This window comes from Dipodomys merriami, unplaced genomic scaffold (genome assembly GCF_024711535.1).
Source record: "Dipodomys merriami isolate MVZ:Mamm:240054 unplaced genomic scaffold, mDipMer1.0.p SCAF_409, whole genome shotgun sequence".
NCBI classification, from domain to species: domain Eukaryota; kingdom Metazoa; phylum Chordata; class Mammalia; order Rodentia; family Heteromyidae; genus Dipodomys; species Dipodomys merriami.
The window spans coordinates 511,717-530,981 of NW_027205704.1; the positions used below are offsets into that span (position 1 = coordinate 511,717).

The following is a 19,265-nucleotide window of genomic DNA, read 5'->3' on the forward strand; positions in this document are numbered from 1 at the left end:
GTCCCCTCAGCTTGTCTGCTGGCTGGAGGCTGAGGGGCCACCCAACTCCATAATCCTATGAGGGTCTTGCTGAGAAAAAGGGAGCCAGGCTGCAGAAGGTCACCCTGGGAGGGCAGGTTACACTGGGAAGGCGGGTCACACTGGGGAGCCAGCACTACTTACCTCCAGACTTAGCTGCCTCATCCAAGCCCCAGGCGGCTCCACCCTCCCCTGGGCAGCCTCAGGTACCCTGACTCACATCCTGCCGCCAAGCCCAATTGTCCTTCTTCCCAGACATCACCCTAGAGGGTCAGATCAGAAATCTGGGGTGCCTCCTGGGCTGGCTGGACTCCAAAGAGCCAAGGGAAAGAAGATGCAGAGGCAGGAAAATGTGAACAGAGGGAAGGTGCCTTGGGTGAGGGCGGAGCCTGTCATGGCCCCGCCCACTGCTAGCTACCCAGTCAGCCACCCTCTTCCCCATCCCACTGGCACATCCAGGTTATGGCAAGGCCAACTGGCCACACCCCATCATCCTTTGCTGCCTAGCCTAGGCAGGGGACGGACTTTTGGCACAGACCCCTAACAAACAGGAAGTGTCCCTCTCTCCTCCTACTGCCAGGCCACCCTCCCCTTCCTCCAAGAAGCCAGCTGACACAAAGCGGATTCCAGGGGGGTTGCATCCCAGCTTTATTCTCCTGTCTCTCACATCCCAGCTAAGGCTCAGGCATCAGCCCAGGCCACAGTCCCCAGGGAGTGGGCCCTGGTGCGTCTGCACCGTGGAGGGGGCTCTCTTGCCCATTCTTGCCAGCCTCCTGAAACTGGGGTATCCCCCAGAGACCGTCGTCTCAGTGATGGCCGTATGGTAGGCCCTGAGGCCCGGCCAGGGGCCACACGTGGGGACCAGCCGTCCCCCCTGTCCACAGGCTTGTCCCAGCTCCATTCCAGAGCCCCCGTGTGGGTGGTGGAGGACCTGAAGGTCCAGTCCTCTTTGTCCAAGCTCTCCCTTTGGGCACCAGGGCTCCCCAAGCACTTGAGCTGCCTGCGGCTGTAATAGGTGCTCCGCTGGCAAGAGGGTTGTACGCCCAAGGGTCTTGTCCCCATAGTGTCACTGGCTGAGGGAAGGGGTGAGGGGACGTTTCTCCAGTTCTTCATGGCCTAGAGGGAAAAAGCTCAGCTCAGGCTCAGCTCCCCACGACTCCCAGCATTCAAGGCGGCTCCCAGGGCCGGGCACCACTACCCACCCTCTGCTCCTCAGGCCTACCTCTCACCAGCTGCATCTACCAGTCCTTGAACACACCAAGCTCTCCCCTAAACTCTCACTCCAAGTCTCTGTTCCAATTTGACCTCTTCTATGAGATCTACCTACCCCAGCACCCTCATGAAACTCCAACCTGCTACTGGGCTCTAAAGGCTCATCCTAGCTACTTGCGAGACGGAGACTAGAAGGATTGCGGTTCAAGGCCAGCCTGAGCAAACATGTTCATAGACATCCTTCTCAACTAAGAGCTGGGTATGGTGCTGCATGCCTGTCATCCTAGCTTTATGGGAAATCAGGAGAAGAGAGGTTCCAGGCCCAGGCATTCAGGTCTGAAAGACTTATCTCCATGGAAGATGCTGGACATGGTAGTGCATGTCTGTCATGCCAGCTACAGCAGACAGCTTCGAAGGTGGATCAATCCAGGTGTGCATGTGGGCAGGAAGGAAGACCCTATCTCAAAAATAGCCAGTGCAAAGCCAGGCTGGTAGCTCACCCCTGTAATCCTAGCTACTAAGGAGGCTGAGATCTGAGGACGGTTCAAGTCAGCCTGGGCAGGAACACCTGTAAGACTTTTTTTTTTTTTTTTGGCGGTCATGGGGCCTGAACTTTGGACCTGAGTGCTGTCCCTCAGCTCTTCAGCTCAAGGCTCGTGCTCTACCACTTAGCCACAGTACCACTTCCCGTTTTTTCTGCTTATGTGGTGCTGAAGAATGGAACCCAGGGCCTCATGCATGCAAGGCAAGCACTCTACAACTGAGCCACCTTCCCAGCCCCTCTGTGAGACTCTTATCTCCAATTAACCACCAGAAAACCAGAAATGGTGCTGTGGCTCAAGGGTAGAGCACTTGCCTTGAGCTGACAAGCTCAGGGACAATGCCCATGCCCAGAGTTCAAGACCTACAACTGACAGCAAAAAAAAAAAAAAAAAAAAAAAGCCAATGCAGCTGGCTCAGTGGTAGAGTGCTTGCCTAGAATGCATGAAGCCCTGGGTTCAATTCCCCAGTACCACATAAACAGAAAAAGCTGGAAGTGGTGCTGTGGTTCAAGTGGTAGAGCGTTAGCCTTGAGCAAAAGAAGCTCAGTGACAGTGTCCAAGCCCTGAGTTCAAGCCCCAGGACTGGCAAAAATAAATAAATATAGCCAGTGCAAAAAAAAGTCTAGAGGGACTCAAAGGTAGAATGCTTGCCTAGCAAGTGAGAAACCCTGAATTCAAACCCCAGCACCATCAAAATATGAAAGGGTCCAACTTGCTCAGCAGTACTCCTGACCCTCCCCCTGCTCTGCTTTCTTTCCTGGGCATCCACACCCCCAGCAGGAGTGGCTGAGCTGCAAAGACACCAGCAGCCGCTTCACACCTGACCCAAACTGTGTTTGCCTGGGAAATGCCAGAGGGACTTAAAAAGTCAAGCACTAGTACCCACTGATTATGTAAAATGGAACTTGTTTAGGCAAACTGAGTTAAATAAGATGTTATTCATTCATGTTATTCATATCTTTTTACCTTTTTTTTTTTTTGGTTGTGGGGCTTGAACTCTGGGCCTGGGCATTGTCCCTGAACTCTTCAGCTCAAGGTGAACACTCTACCACTTGAGCCACAGTGCCACTTCTGGTTTTCTGGTGGTTTATTGAAGATAAAAGTCTCATGGTCGGGGGCTGGGAAGGTGGCTCAGTGGTAGAGTGCTTGCCTTGCATGCCTGAGGCCCTGGGTTCAATTCCTCAGCACCACATAAGAAAAAAAAGCCGGAAGTGGCACTGTGGCTCAAGTGGTAGAGCGCTAGCCTTGAGCTGAAGAGCTGAGGGACAGCACCCAGGCCCAGAGTTCAGGCCCCATGACTGACTAAAAAAAAAAAAAAAAGTCTCATGGCCTTTCCTGCCTGGGCTGACTTTGAACAGTGATCCTCAGATCTCAGCCTCCTGAGTAGCCAGGATTACAGATGTAAGCTACCAGCACCCGGCTAGACAATTATTTTTTTCTTTTTCTTTTATTTTTTTGGTTGGTTGTGGGGCCTGAACTCTGTGCCTGGGTGCTGTCCCTCAGCTCTTCAGCTCAAAGCTAGCACTCTACTATTTGAGCCACAGTGCTACTTCCTGCTTTTTCTGTTTATGTGGTGCTGAGGAATCGAACCCAGGGCCTTATGCCTGAGAGGCATGCACTCTACCACTGAGCCACCTTCCCAGCCCTAGACAATTATTTTTATGCATAGTATTTTCTGTGCCCCTCCCACACTAGAATGCTCCCTGCTAGTTCCCCAATAGGGCATCCACTGGCATTTGGTTAAGAAAGTGGTCAGGTAAGAGGATGGAGCCCTGGGTAGGGTGGATGGCTCACTCCTTCCTTCCCCACACCTCTACTCACCCTCTCGGTTTCCATCTGCTTCTTGTTCCAGGAGGGTCTCAATGGAGCCGTCCCATTCCACACCAGAGCCTGGGGAGCACAAAGTGGCTGCTGGGCCGGGGACCAGAATAGGGGTGGATGGGGCTCGCAGGGCCATGAATCACAGGATGCCTCTCCCCCAAGGCTGGGGGACAGACAGGAGCAAGAGCCTCATCCCTCACCTTTGCCGTGGGCACTGGGCGCCCCCAGGGGGCCTGGCCTTCTCTGTCGGAACCGCTGGCGCGGGGTGTCCCCTGGGCTGAATGACTCTGAGTTTCTCCCCACGGGGAAGCGGGAGCTGAGCTTCCTCCGCTGCCTGCCTGCCAGCGTCTCCTCTCGCAGGCAAAGGGAGCTCTGGGCCCGGCGCATGGGGGCTGGGGACGGGGACCCTAAGGGAGGCAACGCAGGGAGGGGTGGGCTGAGCAGAGAGGCCTGTGGGTGAAGCTGCCTAGAGCAGGAAGAGAGGCACAGAGCGGAGCAGGGGAAGAGCCAGGGCGCTCTCGGGAAGCTGGACCTGGGCTGGTTCACTGTGGGATCTTGAGCCTTCCCACCCCTCCCTGGGCCTCAGTTTCCTCCTCTGCCATCTAGGAGCCATGTAGGATAAATGGCTTCTCCCTAAAATACTCTGTCCCTGGGAGGTGGACTATGGGACCCTGCAGGGCAAAGAGCCACAGAAGTGGGGACACAGGGAGAAGGGACGGACAGGCCAAGCAGAGCAGTAGGCATGGGGGAAGGGGAGGAGGGCTGAACACACTGGGTGGGGACCTCCTGAATACCTGAACCCCCAGACCCACCTGTCCCATCTGCCTCCCTGCCCAGGGGGAGCTCCGTCTCCAGGGGTCCCCCCAGGCTCTCAGTGCTGCCAGCCCCATCAGCCCCCAGGCGTGGCCCCCCGGGGAGGACTCCCTCCCTCCGGGCCCGCATCAGCCTCTTCACCTTGTCTGCCAGCCAGCTGCCCTTCCTGGGAGCAAGAGGGCACAAGAAGGGTAAGGTGGGAGGAAGGAGGGGGAGGGGGAGGAGGGTAATGTTAGGGACAGCAAGGACCAGGCCATCCCTCACTGGGGCCTGCACCTAATCTGGGCCAGGGGTTGGAGGACTGGGCAGGGCAGGGCTGGGCAGGGCAGGGCGGGTATTAGCAGGATCCTGGCTGGGGGAGGGAGGGAGTCCTCACTTGGTGCGGGGCAGAGGCCCAGGCTCCAGTACACGATATTGGTCCATGATCTTTTCTACCAACTTCTGTTTCTCCCGGCGAAGGGCATTAAGCTGATCCCTGCGGGGAAGGGGGTAGGCAGGCATGAGGCCTTGGGGAGATACAAGTGGAAAGAGATTCACCCCAATGCCACCTGAAGCTTTGTCCATTTGGGGGAGAGGGGTTGTTTTTTTAGCCAGTCCTAGGGCTTGAACTCAGGGCCTGAGCTTCTTTTGCTCAAGGCTTGCGCTCTGCCACTTGAGCCACAGCGCCACTTCTAGCCTTTTCTGTGTATGTGGTCCTGAGGACTCGAGCCCAGGGCTTCATGCACGTGAGGCAAGCACTCTACCACTAAGCCACATCCCCAGCCCTCCACTGCTGTTTCTGGCACCTCCCAGAGGCTCTCCAGGGCCCTGGCCAGCGGCTCACAGGTACTGGCGCTGCTCACGGTGGAGGTTGTCCCTGCTCTCCAGGCTGCGCTCCAACAGCTCCCTGTTCTCCCGGCTCAGGGCCTGCACCTCAGCCAGCAGCTGCCGATTCTCCTCCTCCTGGGCGCTCCGCAGCTGGGTCAGCAGCTGGGGATGTTCGTCAGGACAGGGTGAGCCTAGCTTGGGGGCATCCTGGCCTGCTTCAGTTGTCACACACACACACACACACACACACACACACACACACACACACACACACACACACACACACACACACACACACACACACACACACACACACACACACACACTCCATACCTCGCACTGTGTGGTCAGGCGGCAGGCGCTCAGGTCCAGCTGCTGGTTGGAATCACGCAGCTTCTGGCTCTGCATCTCCAGCTGTGACCGCTCCAGCTCCAGCCGGGCCAGGCGGCCCCGCAGCTCCCCACGTTCTCCCTGCAGCTCCCCTCGCTCTCGAGACAACTCTGCCAGCAGCATCTGAGCTCTTTGGAAGCAAGGCGGGCTGCTTGGGAGGCCCAGAAGCAAAGCAGGACCCACAGGGACGAACCACCCACTTCCCGGAATGATGGGTGGGATCAGCGCGAAGGCCCGGGCGAGACAGCGCGTGCGCACACACCGGCTGCTCACCTGTCATGTTCGCTCTGCAGCCTCCGCAGCTCCTCCTCCAGGCCCCGCTGCCGATGCCCATCCTGCATCAGCCGTTCCCGCTCTGCCAGTAGAGCCATCTCCTGTGCCTCCACGTTGGCCCGCTGGGCTTGCAGCTGCTCATGTCTAAGTGGACAAGATCCTGAGACCCTGCCGGAGCCTGGGGCCAAGGCGATTAGGCGCAGGACTGTGGGGACCCAAGTATAAGCCCCACCTCCCTTCTTGGGCAAAACCACTGGGCACAATGGCATGTCAGATGCTACCACTCCCAACAGGTGAACCTAACATAGAAGCTGGGGAGCCTAGATCTCCCCCCCCCCGCCCCCACACACACCAGGGCACAGCAGCAGCAGGGTGACATGGAGCGGAGTTGGAGATCCCAAGGGTCCCAGCAGGCTTCCAGGAGAGGAGCCCGCTGAGGAAACTCACCGGCCCTGCAGCTCCCGGTGAGCCAGCTCCAGAGCTCGCATATTGGCCTTGAGGTCTCGGTGCCGCACCAGCAACCCCTCCAGCTCGGTCTCTTGCCGCCGCTGCAGCTGGACCAGGGCCTCGTGGTCCCGCAGCAGAGACTGCTGCTGCCCTCGGGTCTCCTCCTGGGCTTGCCGCGCAGCCTGCACCTCCTCCTCCAGCACCCCCAGCTTCCGGTGCAGCTCCTGGCCCTGTATCTCCATCATCGACTTCTCAGCCTAGGGCAAAGGAGGGAGCATGAATGCAGAGAGAGAGGACTAACACGGGACTACTGCAGTGAGACTCCAGACGGAGTCTCGGATCCAGGGAAATAAGGGACCTGGGTTGAAGGCTGAGGTCAAAAAGATAGCTGGGGTTGGGAAGGTGGCTCAGTGGTAGAGCGCTTGCCTTGCATGCTCGAGGCCCTGGGTTCGATTCCTCAGCACCACATAAGCAGAAAAAAAAAAGCCAGAAGTGGTGCTATGGCTCAAGTGGTAGAGTGCTAGCCTTGAGCTGAGGGACAGCACCTAGGCCCAGAAAGCTGCAGCCAGGTGTCAGTGGTTCACGCTTGTAATCCTAGCTACTCAGGAGGCGAGATCTGAGGATCGTGATTCAAAGCCAGGCTGAGCAGGAAAGTCCGTGAGACTCTTTTTTTTTAAATAAGTTTTTATTGTGAGAATACTGTTACATGAGCAAGGTAATGAGTACTATGAGACTCTGATCTCCAATAAGCCACCAGAAAACTGTAAGTGGCACTGTGGCTCAAGTGGTAGAGCACTAGCCTTGAGCTGAAGAGCTCAGGGACAGTGCCCAGGTCCAGAGTTCAAGCCCCATGACTGAAAAAAAAAAAAAAAATAAGCTGCAGGTAGGTGTGAGTGGCTCATGCCAGTAATCCTAGATACTCTAGAGGTTGAAATCTGAGGATCTCAGTTTAAAGACAGCCCAGGCAGGAAAGTCCATGAGACTCTTATACCCAATTAACCAACAAAAAGATGAATGTGGAGGTATGGCTCAAGTGGTAAAGTGACAGCCTTGAACAAAATAGCTTAGGAACAGCGTGCAGATCCTGAGTCCCTGTCCCAGTACTGCCACAGAAAGAGACAAACAGACATACAGACAGAGAGTACAGCATGGAGGCAGAGGGGCTAGCACAGGGCAGGTAAAGGGCAGGCTGAGGAAGAGGTTAAGGACAAGCAGACAAAGGCAAGAGAGAGGCCTTATGGGAGCTCTGTGGCACCAGACCATGCAGGGGCCCAGGACAGGGATGGACTAAAGGAGGCTGGAGTAGAGAGCACAGGAGAGGTGAAGACTACAGGAGGCTGAGATGGCCAGGCCGGGGAGGCGCAGATGCGGCAGCTGGAGCAGGGCGGGATGGCGGGGCTTCGAGGGCAAGGACAACGGAACTGGGGACGAGAGAGGGGCAGCTGGCTGTGGCAGGGAGAGGCAGGGGAGAGGGAGGAAGGCAGAGGGAGGACAGCACCTACCTGCAGGCGGCTGCTGAACTCCTGGGCCCGCTGACTCTGGAGCAGCAGCTCCTGCGCCCGGCCCTGAAGGCTCCCCAGCTGCCCCTCCAGGAGCTGCAGCTGCCCCTGCAGAGCCGCCTTCTCGGCCACCAGGGTCGCGTTCTGCCGGAAAGCAGGGTTAGCAGTGGCCATGTGGCTGCCACCCCCGCCCCGCCCCCCGTGTGCCCCACAGTGTCACTCACACTGCGCTCCACCTCCACCAGCCGCACAGAAGTCTTCTTCTCGAAGTGCTCCTCAGGCCCCTGTCCTGCAGGGCCCTGACGAAGCTGCAAAAACAGGTGCAGAGGGTCATGCAGGGCGGCGGCAGCGCTTGAGGAGGATACAGGAGTCCCCCCCCCCCCCCCCGCCTTCAGCAGGGCATCTGAAACAGTGAGTGACAATGGCGCTGCTGGCTGTGTTGCTGGAAGTTGGGGAGCACCAGCCACAGAGGCAGAGCAATCACCCCAAGAACAAGGTTTCCTTTCTTTCTTTTTTTTGTGCCAGTCCTGGGGCTTGAACCCAGGGCCTAGGCACTGTCATTGAGTTTCTTTTGAGCAAGGCCGGCTCTTCACCACTTGAGTCACAGCACGACTTCCAGCTTTTTCTGAATAGTTTATTGTAGGTAAGAGTTTCACAGCCTTTCCTCCCTAGGCTGGTTCAAATTGTGATCCTCAGATCTCAGCCACCTGAGTAGCTAGCATTACAGGCATGAGCCACCTAAGCTACAGAACCAGCATCAAAAAAGAAATAAAGGCCAAGCACCAGTGGCTCATGCCTGCAATCCTAGATACTCAGGAAGCTGAGATCTGAGGTCACGGTTCAAAGCCAGCCTGGGCAGGAAAGTCTGTGAGGCTCTTATCTCCAATAAACCACCAGAAAACCAGAAGTGATGCTGTGGCTTGAGCCTCGAGCTGAAGAGCTGAGGGACAGCGTTCAGATCCAGAGTTCAAGCCCAACCATCAACCAACAAAAAAAAAAGGGAAGGAAAAAAGGAAGGAAAGGAAGGAAGGGAGGAAGGGAAGAAGGGAGGAAGGAAAGAAAAAGAAGAAAGAAAGAAAGAAAGAAAGAAAGAAAGAAAGAAAGAAAGAAAGAAAGAAAGAAAGAAAGAAAGGAAGAAAGGAAGGAAGGAAGGAAGGAAGGAAAAGAAGGAAGGAAGGAAGGAAAAGAAGGAAGGAAGAAAGGAAGAAAGAAAGAAAGAAAGCTGGGCATTGGTGGCTCACGCCTATAATCCTAGCTACTCAGGTGGCTGAAATCTAAGCATTGTGGTTCAAAGCCAGCCTGGGCAAGAAAACCATGAGACTCATATCTCCGGTTAACCACCAAAAAACCAAAAGTGGCGCCGTGGCTGAAGTGGTAGAGCACTAGCCTTGAATAAAACAAACAAAAAAACTCAAAGACAGCATCCAGACCCTGAGGTCAATCCTCAGGATTGGCACAAAAAGAAAGAGAGAAAAAGCCGGGCGCCAGTAGCTCACACCTGTACAATCCCATCTACTCAGGAGGCTGAGATTTGAGGATTGCTGTTCAAAGCCAGCCCAGGCAAGAAAGTCCATGAAACTCTTATCTCCAATTAACCACCAGAAAACCAGAAGTGGTGCTGTGGCTCAAGTAATAGAGCACTCACCTTGAGCTGAAGAGCTGAGGGGACAGCACCCAGGCCCAGAGTTCAAGCCCCATGACCAACAAATAAATAAATAAGACAGAGACAGAGACAGAGCACAGGCAGTACTGGAGGCCCACTCGGGAGGCTAGTAAGAGGTAGGTTCCACATCAGACTCAGGAGCAGCCTTACCTGGTGCAGCTCTTCTTCCAGCTGCAGGGCCCGGGCCTTCAGTTCCATCAGTGCTTCCTCCTTGCTGGTTGCTGCGGCGTGCAGCTCAGCTTCCAGCTGCCGCTCCAGGCCTCGGTATCTGTCAGGAAAAGCCTTGGTACCCAGCCCACCTCCCGGCCCCGGTCTGTCCCTGGGCGTCCCCTCACCTCTGGTTCTGGCACTCCTGTTCTCGAAGAAACTCCTGGCGCTCCACGGCTGCCTGTTCCAGCTCCCGCTGCAGATGCTCCAGCCGGGCCCCCAGCTCCTGGCCCCGCACCACGGCCTTCTCCAGTTCCTGAGGACAAGCAGGGCAGGCTCAGGCCACGGATGACCCATCACCCTCCTTTAGACTGAGGCCGGCGTGGACCCTCTGGCTTCCTGTCCTGGAGCCACCATCCTTGACAAATACATCTAACCCTTTGAGTCTCCACTCCATCTACACCATGACAGCAAAGCCTGGCTGTCTTGCAGGGTCCGTGCGGGGTTGTTTGGCAGGAGACCCGCTCTGGGCACGTGGCATTACCTCTTTGAGCCCATAGTTCCGCAGGTGCTCCGAGGAGACGGGGAGCCGAATCCTTCGGGGTGCCACTCTGGCCATGTAGGGATAGTGGAGGCACTGGGCCCAGAGAGCACCCCTCCCACAGGGGCAAGTAGAACAGGAACTTGGGGGTCACATCACAGGGCTAACCACAGGGAGTTCAGGCAAGGACTTTTGGCTTTTGGCGGTTGGGCCACACCATTTCAGGAGAGAAGCAGGAGGCCCATTCTGGCCTATAGGCCCCAGAAGCAGCCAGACTAAACCATTTTGATACACCATGGGGGGAGGGGGGGCGGGGGGAATGGGATGAAGCCACAGGAAGGATGACCCTGACCAGCCAACTGCCGCCACATCCTGCCTCTGAAAATGAAGCCCCAAGCTGCTGTGGCTGCTGAGCAATCCTCCTTCAGCCCAACAACCCACCTGGCCTTGCCCTGGGCCCTGTACTTCCCAACACCTGTGGTCATGGTCTCTGGTTGGAAAAACTACAAGTCCCACAAGGCATTGCAATTGGACTGGCCACTAGGGCCTTGGCTCTGCTGTGGGTAGAAAAAGGGGTAGCACACAGGAAGGTGGGTGCTGGGACCCCGCTCGGACCCCGCTCTGCCCTCCGCGGTCCCTGGTTATGCATGCCTTGTCAGGGCCGCTCCACCCAGTCAGGAAAGCCTCTGTACCCACATGGATGACCCTAGAGTCCCTGGTTTTCTGCCCTGCCTGGCCAACCTGCTCCTCCTGAGCCATACCCAGCAAGTACCAAGATCTCCTCCAGCCAGGAAATCTCACAAAATTCCCTTTGTCCTCATCTTCTCCAGCCTCTTCCGGCAGCCAGCCCCACCCTCACCCTCACCTCCCACCTACGGGCTTTCCCTGTCCCACTAAGTGCATACCAAGGCCAGGTGCTGCCCCAATCCCTGACTGATCCAATAAGGTCTGGCACCCATGGCTCATGCCTGTAATTCCAGCTACTCAGGAAGCTGAGATCTGAGGATCATTGTTAGAAGCCAGCCCAGGCAAGAAAGTCCCTGAGACTTTTATCTCCAACAAACTACTCAGCAAAAGCCTGAAGTGGCACTGTGGCTCAAGTGGTAAAGTACTAGCCTTGAGCAAAAAGCAGCTCTGGGATCAGCAACCAGGCCCAGTGTTCAAGCCTCAGAACCCGCAAAGTGCGAAGTAAATAAATAAATAAATCTGTGAGACTCATCACTAATTAACCACCAAAAGCCAGAAGTAGAGGCCTGGCTCAAGTGGTAGAGCCATAGCCTTGAGCAAACAAGCAAAGGGAAAACACCCAGGTCCTGAGTTTCAAATCCCCACACAAAACCAACAAACAAAATAAATCAATGTCGGGGCTGGGAAGGTGGCTCAGTGGTAGAGCACTTGCCTTGCATGCATGAGGCCCTGAGTTCGATTCCTCAGCACCACATAAGCAGGGGAAAAAAAAGCCAGAAGTGGCAATGTGGCTCACAAGTGGTAGAGAGCTAGTCTTGAGCTGAAGAGCTGAGGGACAGCGTGCAGGCCAGAGTTCAGGCCCCACAACCGGACCCCCCAAAATAAATCAATCTCTGTGTGCTATCTGAAAACTGACACACAACTGGACACTACCCAGGCTTGAATATCCAACACCCTCATGTGCAGAACACGCACAGGGCACTGGCCCCACTCCCTTCCATTACCCCTGCCATCCGCCTCTTCCCGCCTCAGTGGGGACTGATTACTGGGGAACCACATGAATAAAGCTCTTTCTCTCCTCTTAGCTTGGAAGGGTTTAGCCCTGACCAGCAGGAACCTTGTTTCATTCATTCTCATACACCTTTAACTCCTGTCTGGGCCGAACCTTCTCCTGCTTCCTCTAGGAAGCCTTCCCTGGTGTGTCCCACTGGAATTGTGAATGCTGTGTGTACTCCTTGGCTCCCTACACCACCCTGTCTCTACCTGGCCCAGGAGAACAATGGGCTGTCTGCCTAGTCACAGGTGTGTCCACAGGACCTGGCACCATAGACATGCCCATAAACCCATAAAATGTGGAATGAATGAATACAAGTGTTGCCAGGTATTCTGTTCATCCCTGACCTCATCCCAGCAGCCCCAGCACAGCCACTGTCCCCGGACAGCCCACCTGGAGTGGCTTTCTCTGCCTGGGGATGGAGTACCAGCCTCCTACAAGCTGGCCCCTCCTCTACCCGTCCTGGGCCCTGGATATCTCTAATGCCTTAAAGTGTTTGTCATTCATCCCCTAGCAAAAATCTTGTTCATTTCTTCTTTTCCTTCTCCTCTTCCTCCTCCTCCTCCTCTTCTTCCTCTCCTCCTCTTCTTCCTTATCCTCCTTCTTTGCCTGTCCTAGGGCTTGAACTTAGGGCCTGGGCACTGTCCCTGAGCCTCTCTGTGCTCAGGGCTAGCACTCTACCACTTGAGCTACACAAGCCAACTTCTGGCTTTTTCTGTCTAGGTGGTACTGAGGAATTGAACCCAGGGTTTCATGCGTGCTAGGCAAGCGCTCTACCACTGAGCCACATGCCAGGCCCCATAACCAATTTTTTTTAATCACTAACATGCCTTTGAAGCTCTTTCAGCCCCATCCTCCCCTCCCCTCCCCCCCCCCCCCCCCCGTCTCCTGAAAGGCCATGAAAGCCTAGAGGAAAAGCATCTCTACTTCCTCAGAGGAGGGACTGGAGGGGGATAGACCACCACAGCCAGAGAGTCATGATTACATTGGACAGTCCAAGCCCCTCCTAGAGCCAACCCCAGCCAGCAGCATGGGCTATGTCCAAGAAAGGCAGGGAAAGACTTGCCTTTCTATCATCTGGACCAGCTCAGGCTAGGTACTCCATAGATAGTGATAAAATGCACAACCCCATACCCCAGTTTCCCAGCCCTGGATGTGAGCCCCAACATACCTCTTTAAGGGCCTGCTTCTCCTGACGCTCCCTTTCAGCCTCCTCCAGGTGGCCTTGGCGCTCCATCTCCAACACCTGCATCCTCTGCTCCGAGGCCTCTACTTGGGCCCGCAGCCTGGACCCCTCCCGCTCCCACTGCCTCCGCTCTCGGCCTGCTGCTGCCAGGGCCTCTGCCAGGGCCTCACGCTCACGAGACACAGCCTCCAGCTCCCGGCCAGCTGCCTCCACTGCCTCCCGAAGCCGGGCCTGCTCCTGGGCCTGGGCCTCTGCCTCCTGGTGGGCCTCGGCTTCCGCCCTCTGTGCTTGAGCCAGCTCCTCAGAGAGACGCTCAGCCTCCATGCCTCGGGCCTCCAGCCTTCGGGCTTGGGCTTCCAATTCAGCTCCAAGGACTGAAACTTGTCTCCTCAGCTCTATCACCTCCTCCCTGAGGGCCTCCAGCTCGGGGACACCATCAGCCAGGGTCTCCCCCAGGGGTGGCCCCTCCCAGGCCTGGGCATCCAGGGCCCCTTCCAACTTCAGCTGTGGCTTTGGAGGTGCTGTTTCCCCAGCCATCCCCTCCAACCTCTGTTCGAGGCCTCTGGCCGCTGTCTGGCACTTGGATGGGTCCAGTGTCTGCTCCTCCAGCAATACCTGAAGGCTGAGCTCTGAGGATCCAGGCTTGTGTTCAGGGCCCTCTTGTCTCAGGACCTGGGTATTGGGCACCGATTCCCCCTGGGGGGCCTTTCTGTCCCCAGTCTCTCCTCCTAGCACCTGCTGCACCTCAATTATGATCGCTGTACCTCGAGGTGAGGCCACAGAAGTGGGGCTCTGGGGTGAGGCTCTGACACCCGCCTTCTCCAAGGACTCCTGTGTCTCCCCAGTAGATTCTGACTTTTGGGGGATGACATCTGAAGTCTGGACAGCCAGGGGGACCTCTTGGAGGGGCCTCTCTGTCACCTCCTGGTCTGCATCAAATGCCTGGGGACACTCAGATGACCCCTTAAGGGCCGAATCTGATGTGGAGTGAGCCATGTCCAGGACCTGGGTGCCTTCACTGCCAGCCTGGCAAACCAAGCCCTGTGGGCCAGGGCCCAAGGCTTGGGGAAGCCTGGGAGCCATTTGGAGCACAGGAAGCACCGAGTCCTCACTCTGCTCCTCCAGCAGGGGGCACTGCAGACATATGAAAGGGATAGTCAGGCCCAGGGAGTGCATGTAGAGTCAGGGCAGGTGGGGAGGATGACTCACCTGGCTCTGGGGCTGCCTCTTCAGCACCTGCAGCAGGCTTCGGAGCTCCTGGTTCTCCCTTTCCACCATCCGCAGCCGCCCAGCCTCTGCTTCCCTCACCTCATCCTGCAGGGAGGGTCCAACTCCAGGCAGGGGTGCTGGTGGCAGGGTGAGCCTAGGTTAGAATGCTATCCACATAACCTGGCTCTTCTTTGTGCGTGTATAAGCCAGTACTGGGACTTGAACTTAGGGCCTGAATGTTATCCCTGAGCTTTGTGCTCAAGGCTAGTGCTCTAGCACTTGAGCCACAGCTCTACTTCTTCTGGCTTCTTGGTTGTTTATTAGAGCTAAATCTCATGGACTTTCCTGCCCAGGCTGGCTTTGAATCATGATCCTCAGATCTCAGCCTTCTGAGTAGCTAGGATTACAGGCGTGAGCCACCAGTGCCCAGCAACTCTTGGCTTTTTGGTGGTTAACTGAAGTCTTACCCAGGCTGTCTTTGAACTGTGATCCTCAGATCTCAGCTAGAGTTACAGGGGTTGAGACACCAGCACTCTCCTCTAGATCATGCTGGAGAGATTGGGAAAGGGGTGAAGACTAAAGCCCTCTTCCAGTCTGGGTCTGTTCCCATCTGGGACACTCCCATCCCAGGGTCCCATTTACCCTCCACAGGGGAGCCAGGAGGTGGCTCCAGGCTCCTCCGAAGCTCCAGCTCCAGTTCCACGTTCTCCTCCACCAGCTGGTCCACCTGATGCCTGAGAGAGCCCAGCTCCTGGGGGGGGGGAGCGGCAGGGTCAGCCCTCCCCACCATTGTAGGGCCAAGTCAGAGTGCAGGCCCAGCATCTCTGGAGGGCACCAATAGGAGAGGTCACTTGAGATTTGGGGGTGAGGGAAGGACAGGATCTTTCAGGCGGCCTCACCGCGTGGGCCTCGCCCAGCCGGGTGCGCAGCAGCAGGTTCTCGCGCTGGGTCTCGTGGAGCCGCGCGGAGCGCTCCCGGGCGGCCTCCAGCTGCTCCTCCAGAAGCGCTTTGGAGGCCTCCAAGGCCCCTGAGAGCGCCCGCTCCTCCTGGCGGGACAGCAGGGGGAATGGGTGGCGTGATGCGACCTTTAGGGCCTTGGGGGATCCCAAACCTTTGCTCCAGACCCGACCACTGCCTTCCCTCCATCTCTCCCCTCCACCGGCCCAACTTCCTAAAGCAGGGTGCCTCCAAGCACCCCGCCGGTAACCTGCCTCCGCCCTCCGGCACAGGCCCCTCCCCTTCCCTCGGGACCGCCTTTCTAGGCTCCCGGGGTCTGGTCCGCCCCACCTCCTTCACACTTGGCCCCGCCCTTCTCTCGAGACCTCCTTCACTTCGCCCCCATCTGTCACTTCCATCGGTCCATCCTTCAAAGCGCCTGCCCCACCACCACCTCCCTACGTGGATTCCCATATATTTCTCCTTCGGTGATTGCTCCCGTTACAAAGCCTGATCCTTGACCCTTTCTAGGCCGAGAACGCTCTCCCGCACGGCTCGCCCCAGACCATACCCACTGCGTGACCCGCCCCTGCGTGGCCTGCCCCCAGACCGCGCCCATAGTGCCCCGCCCCCGAGAGCCCGCCCAGACCACGCCCCCACAGAGAGCACCGCCCAGACCACGCCCATATTGCGGCTCGCCCAGACCACGCCCACCGAGAGTCCCGCTCCGGAATACCTCACCCTCCTACAGACCCTCAGAGACCACGCCCACATAGAGGCCCGCCCCCAGAATGCCCCTCCCGACCACGCCCACAGAGAGAGGCTCGCCCCAGGACACGCCCCCATGTTCCCCCCACCTGGTCACCCCAGAGCACCCTGCCCCTCCCCACGCTCCTGCCACGCCCCCCGATCGCCCCGCCCCGCCTCGCGCCCACCTCCAGCCGGCCCCGGCAGGCCTCGGCCTCCTGCAGCCGCTCGCGACAGCGCCGCAGCTCCTCCTGCAGGCGGGGCAGGCGTCCCGCCCGCTCCCGCAGCGCCTCTGCCTCCTCGCGGTACAGCTCGGCACGCTTGGCCGGTCCCGACAGCGCCTGGGCCTGGGCCAGACGCGGACCCAAGAGATTAGAGACTGGAAGGAGCACCGGGCCTGGGGCGAGGGGAGGCCGCGGCGGGAGCCCCTGAGCGCACCTCCTGGCGGAGCTTCCGAATTTCCGCCTCCAAGCCCTGCACCTCCGCCTGCGAGTCCAGCAGCAGCTCCGCCTTCTCTTCCCTGGACCGACAGAGCGAAGGAGGCTTCGGCGAGCTGCAACCCCCAGGCTTGTAGGGCCTGACCTCTCTTACCCCCAACCAGGGCTGGGTCCACATCCTGCCCTCATCTTCCCCTTTCCCACCCCTGTTTCCTTCCCATCTCACGAGCACTCACAGCTCCTGCCGCAGGCGCCGCACCTGGGCCTTGGCATTGGCCAGCTGCAGCGCCAGGTGGTGCGAGGCACCGTCCCCCCCGGGAGCCCTCACGGGGGCCTCGGGCGCCAAGGGGGGCTGCTCCTGCTCCAGCAGCAGTTCCGCCAGCCGCTGTGGGACACAAAGGGTCAAGGGTCGGCGGTCACCATCCCATGCCTCTCTGCATAGCCCCCCTACCACCCCCACAAGAGGAATTTGGATTGTGATAGCATGACAGGGAAGGCTCCAGACCCCAGCCACACCTTCATCCCTTCCTCTCCCCCACACATCCGTGATGTGTGGTCCGTGATGTCTCCACTGTCCCCTACCTGGGCCCCCAGGTCACGCTCCCGGACCAGCCTGGACAGTGTCCCCGTGAGGCTCCGGAACATCGTCTCCAGATCTGAGGCCTCCAGCTCCCCAGGGTCGGGTCCAGCCAGTGACAGAACCACACCTGCCCCGGGCTGGGTCACCTGAGGCCAAGGGGAACAGTTCAGCTGAAGGGTGGCCAGGATGTCCCCTGTGGCAGTGCCAGTCCCCGAGATGTTCACATGCCCCGGTACCTCCTGGATGGTGGAGGCCAGCTCGCTCTGCACCTCGAGGCTGAGACCCTGGATGTGACGGATGAAGAGTTCCCGGTGCTCACACTGTGGGGGACAGGAGTTGGGAGGTCGGCCAGGGACCCTCCTGCTCACCAAAGCCCCGCCCTCCCTTGCCCTCCCCTCCCCTCCCTCCTCACCTGCACCGATGCCCCCAACAGCAGCCGAAGAATGCCTTCCAGCTCTTCCATGGCCTCCTCTGCAGAACACAAGGCACAGAAGGGTCAAGGGGCGACCGGAGGGGGTGCAGGCGTAGAAGCCAGAGAGCTGCTGGGGGACAGCACCTGAGAGGGGATCAAACCCCAACGTCTGGAAATCGGGGGGTGACGACAGGATCAACAGCTGCAGCTCCTCCTGGAGTAGGGGACAGGGAGGTGGAAGCCGACGTCCCACAGGGGGTCCCCTCTCCGCCCCACATACCCTCCGAGCTTCTTACCTGGTAAAAGTCTCTCAGCCGGCCCCACAGGTGCTTCAGGTTACACACCCGCCAGGCTACTGGGCCATCATGGCCCCTGACTATCCGAGGTCCCCCTCGGGAACCGGGGGCACTGCAGGCACAGGCGGCCATGGGTGAGAGGTGGGCTTGAGGAACCATTTTCTCCCACCACTCCCAGGCTCCACCCATCACTCCCAGGCTCCGCCCATCACTCCCAGATCCTCCCATCACTCCCAGGCTCCGCCCATCACCCCAGGCTCTGCCTATTACCCACAGGCTCCTCCCATCATTCCCAGGCTCCGCCCATCACTCCCAGACTGCACATCACTCCCAGGTCCCGCCCATCACTCCCAGGCTCCGCCCATCACCCCAGGCTCTGCCTATTACCCACAGGCTCCTCCCATCATTTCCAGGCTCCGCCCACCACTCCCAGATCCTCCCATCATTCCCAGGCTCCGCCCACCACTCCCAGATCCTCCCATCACTCCCAGACTGCACATCACTCCCAGGTCCCGCCCATCACTCACAGGCTCCTCCCATCACCCACAGGCTCCTCCCACACCCCAGGCTCCTCCCATCACCATCGGGCCTCTCCCTTCCCATCCTAGGGCGGCAGCCATGGCCGGGGATATCTCTTACACGAGGTCCAGCACCCGAAGGAGCAGGGCCCCATCGCTGAGCCGCAGGAACCTCTTCTCCTCCGACAGGGGTCTCTCTTCTTCCTCCTCCTCTTCCCTGCTCCCTGTTGGCTCCTCCACCTCCCCCACCAACCCAGCCAGTCCCAGCGCCTGCGGGGGACAGACAGGAGTCTGCTAGACCCGCTGAGTGCGCGCCCTGCATCCTCCTCATCTGGGGGTGAGGCAGATCCACAGCTGCAGCTCCTCCTCACAGGCCCCCTCCCACAAAGTCCTGGGCCGCCTTCCACTCCGCCGGCCCGCCGGACTCCTCCACCCACAGATCACCCACCCAGTCCTGCCCCTCCCTGCCCCCCACCCCGCCCCTCACCCAGGTGGCCAGGCTCCGGCTCAGGAAGTCTCTGAGTCTGGGCCCCTGGCCCCCCTCCATGGCAGGGGCCGGGTGTAGTCTCGCTGTGGCAGCTACACCTGCCCGGAGAGGAAGAGGAAGTCCCCAGCGGGGGCATCCCGGCCCAGCCACAGACACCCTATGTAGCTTCCGCCTTCCGGGTTCCTCAGGGCCAGGCGCCCCCAGAGTCCTGCCTTGGCCCCTCCAGCACCCACATCTTCCCAGGGGCTCAGGCAGGGCTGTCCTGGAGGCAGGGGCCCAGCTCACCCTGCTCCTAGCTCGGTGGACAATGATGGGGGGGGGGTTCTCTGGGCCTACTTTCCCCAGTGTAAAACCAGAGAGGGTAACTTCAGCCTGGCACGTCCAGCTGGAAAGGGGCTCTGGTAGCTGTGCAGTGTAGATGCCCACAGGTGCATCTTCTGATTTGGGAAGTTTCTTTCACTAGCTCCTCCCCCTCCCCCCCTTTCTTTAGTGGTAGTACTGGGATTTGAACTCAGGTTCTTGTGTTTGCTAGACAGGGAAATC

General features: G+C 58.5%; 1 protein-coding gene across 3 annotated transcripts; it reads right to left on the reverse strand.

Moving 5' to 3' along the window:
- Nucleotides 1–993: 993 nt before the first annotated feature.
- Nucleotides 994–18,815, reverse strand: LOC138806831 (coiled-coil domain-containing protein 88B-like). Of its 3 annotated transcripts, XM_069992222.1 has the most exons (27): nt 18,723–18,815; nt 18,357–18,505; nt 17,718–17,829; nt 17,566–17,635; nt 17,422–17,480; nt 17,246–17,329; nt 17,012–17,155; nt 16,666–16,814; nt 16,431–16,512; nt 16,181–16,339; nt 15,209–15,355; nt 14,952–15,060; nt 14,310–14,446; nt 13,086–14,234; nt 9,821–9,948; nt 9,636–9,753; nt 8,047–8,130; nt 7,826–7,966; nt 6,324–6,580; nt 5,877–6,020; nt 5,547–5,733; nt 5,230–5,375; nt 4,783–4,881; nt 4,406–4,572; nt 3,794–4,000; nt 3,594–3,662; nt 994–1,134 (listed from the first exon to the last, which is right to left on the reverse strand). In XM_069992222.1, exons 1-27 carry the CDS (start codon nt 18,780–18,782, stop codon nt 1,085–1,087), a joined length of 4,407 nt encoding a protein of 1,468 aa, XP_069848323.1. In that variant the 5' UTR covers nt 18,783–18,815; the 3' UTR covers nt 994–1,084. The 3 variants fall into 3 exon arrangements, with proteins under 3 accessions (XP_069848323.1, XP_069848324.1, XP_069848325.1); XM_069992223.1 differs by lacking the exon at nt 4,406–4,572 and having other exon boundaries at nt 1,045–1,134; XM_069992224.1 differs by lacking the exons at nt 994–1,134; nt 3,594–3,662; nt 3,794–4,000; nt 4,406–4,572 and having other exon boundaries at nt 4,808–4,881; nt 5,192–5,375.
- Nucleotides 18,816–19,265: the final 450 nt, after the last annotated feature.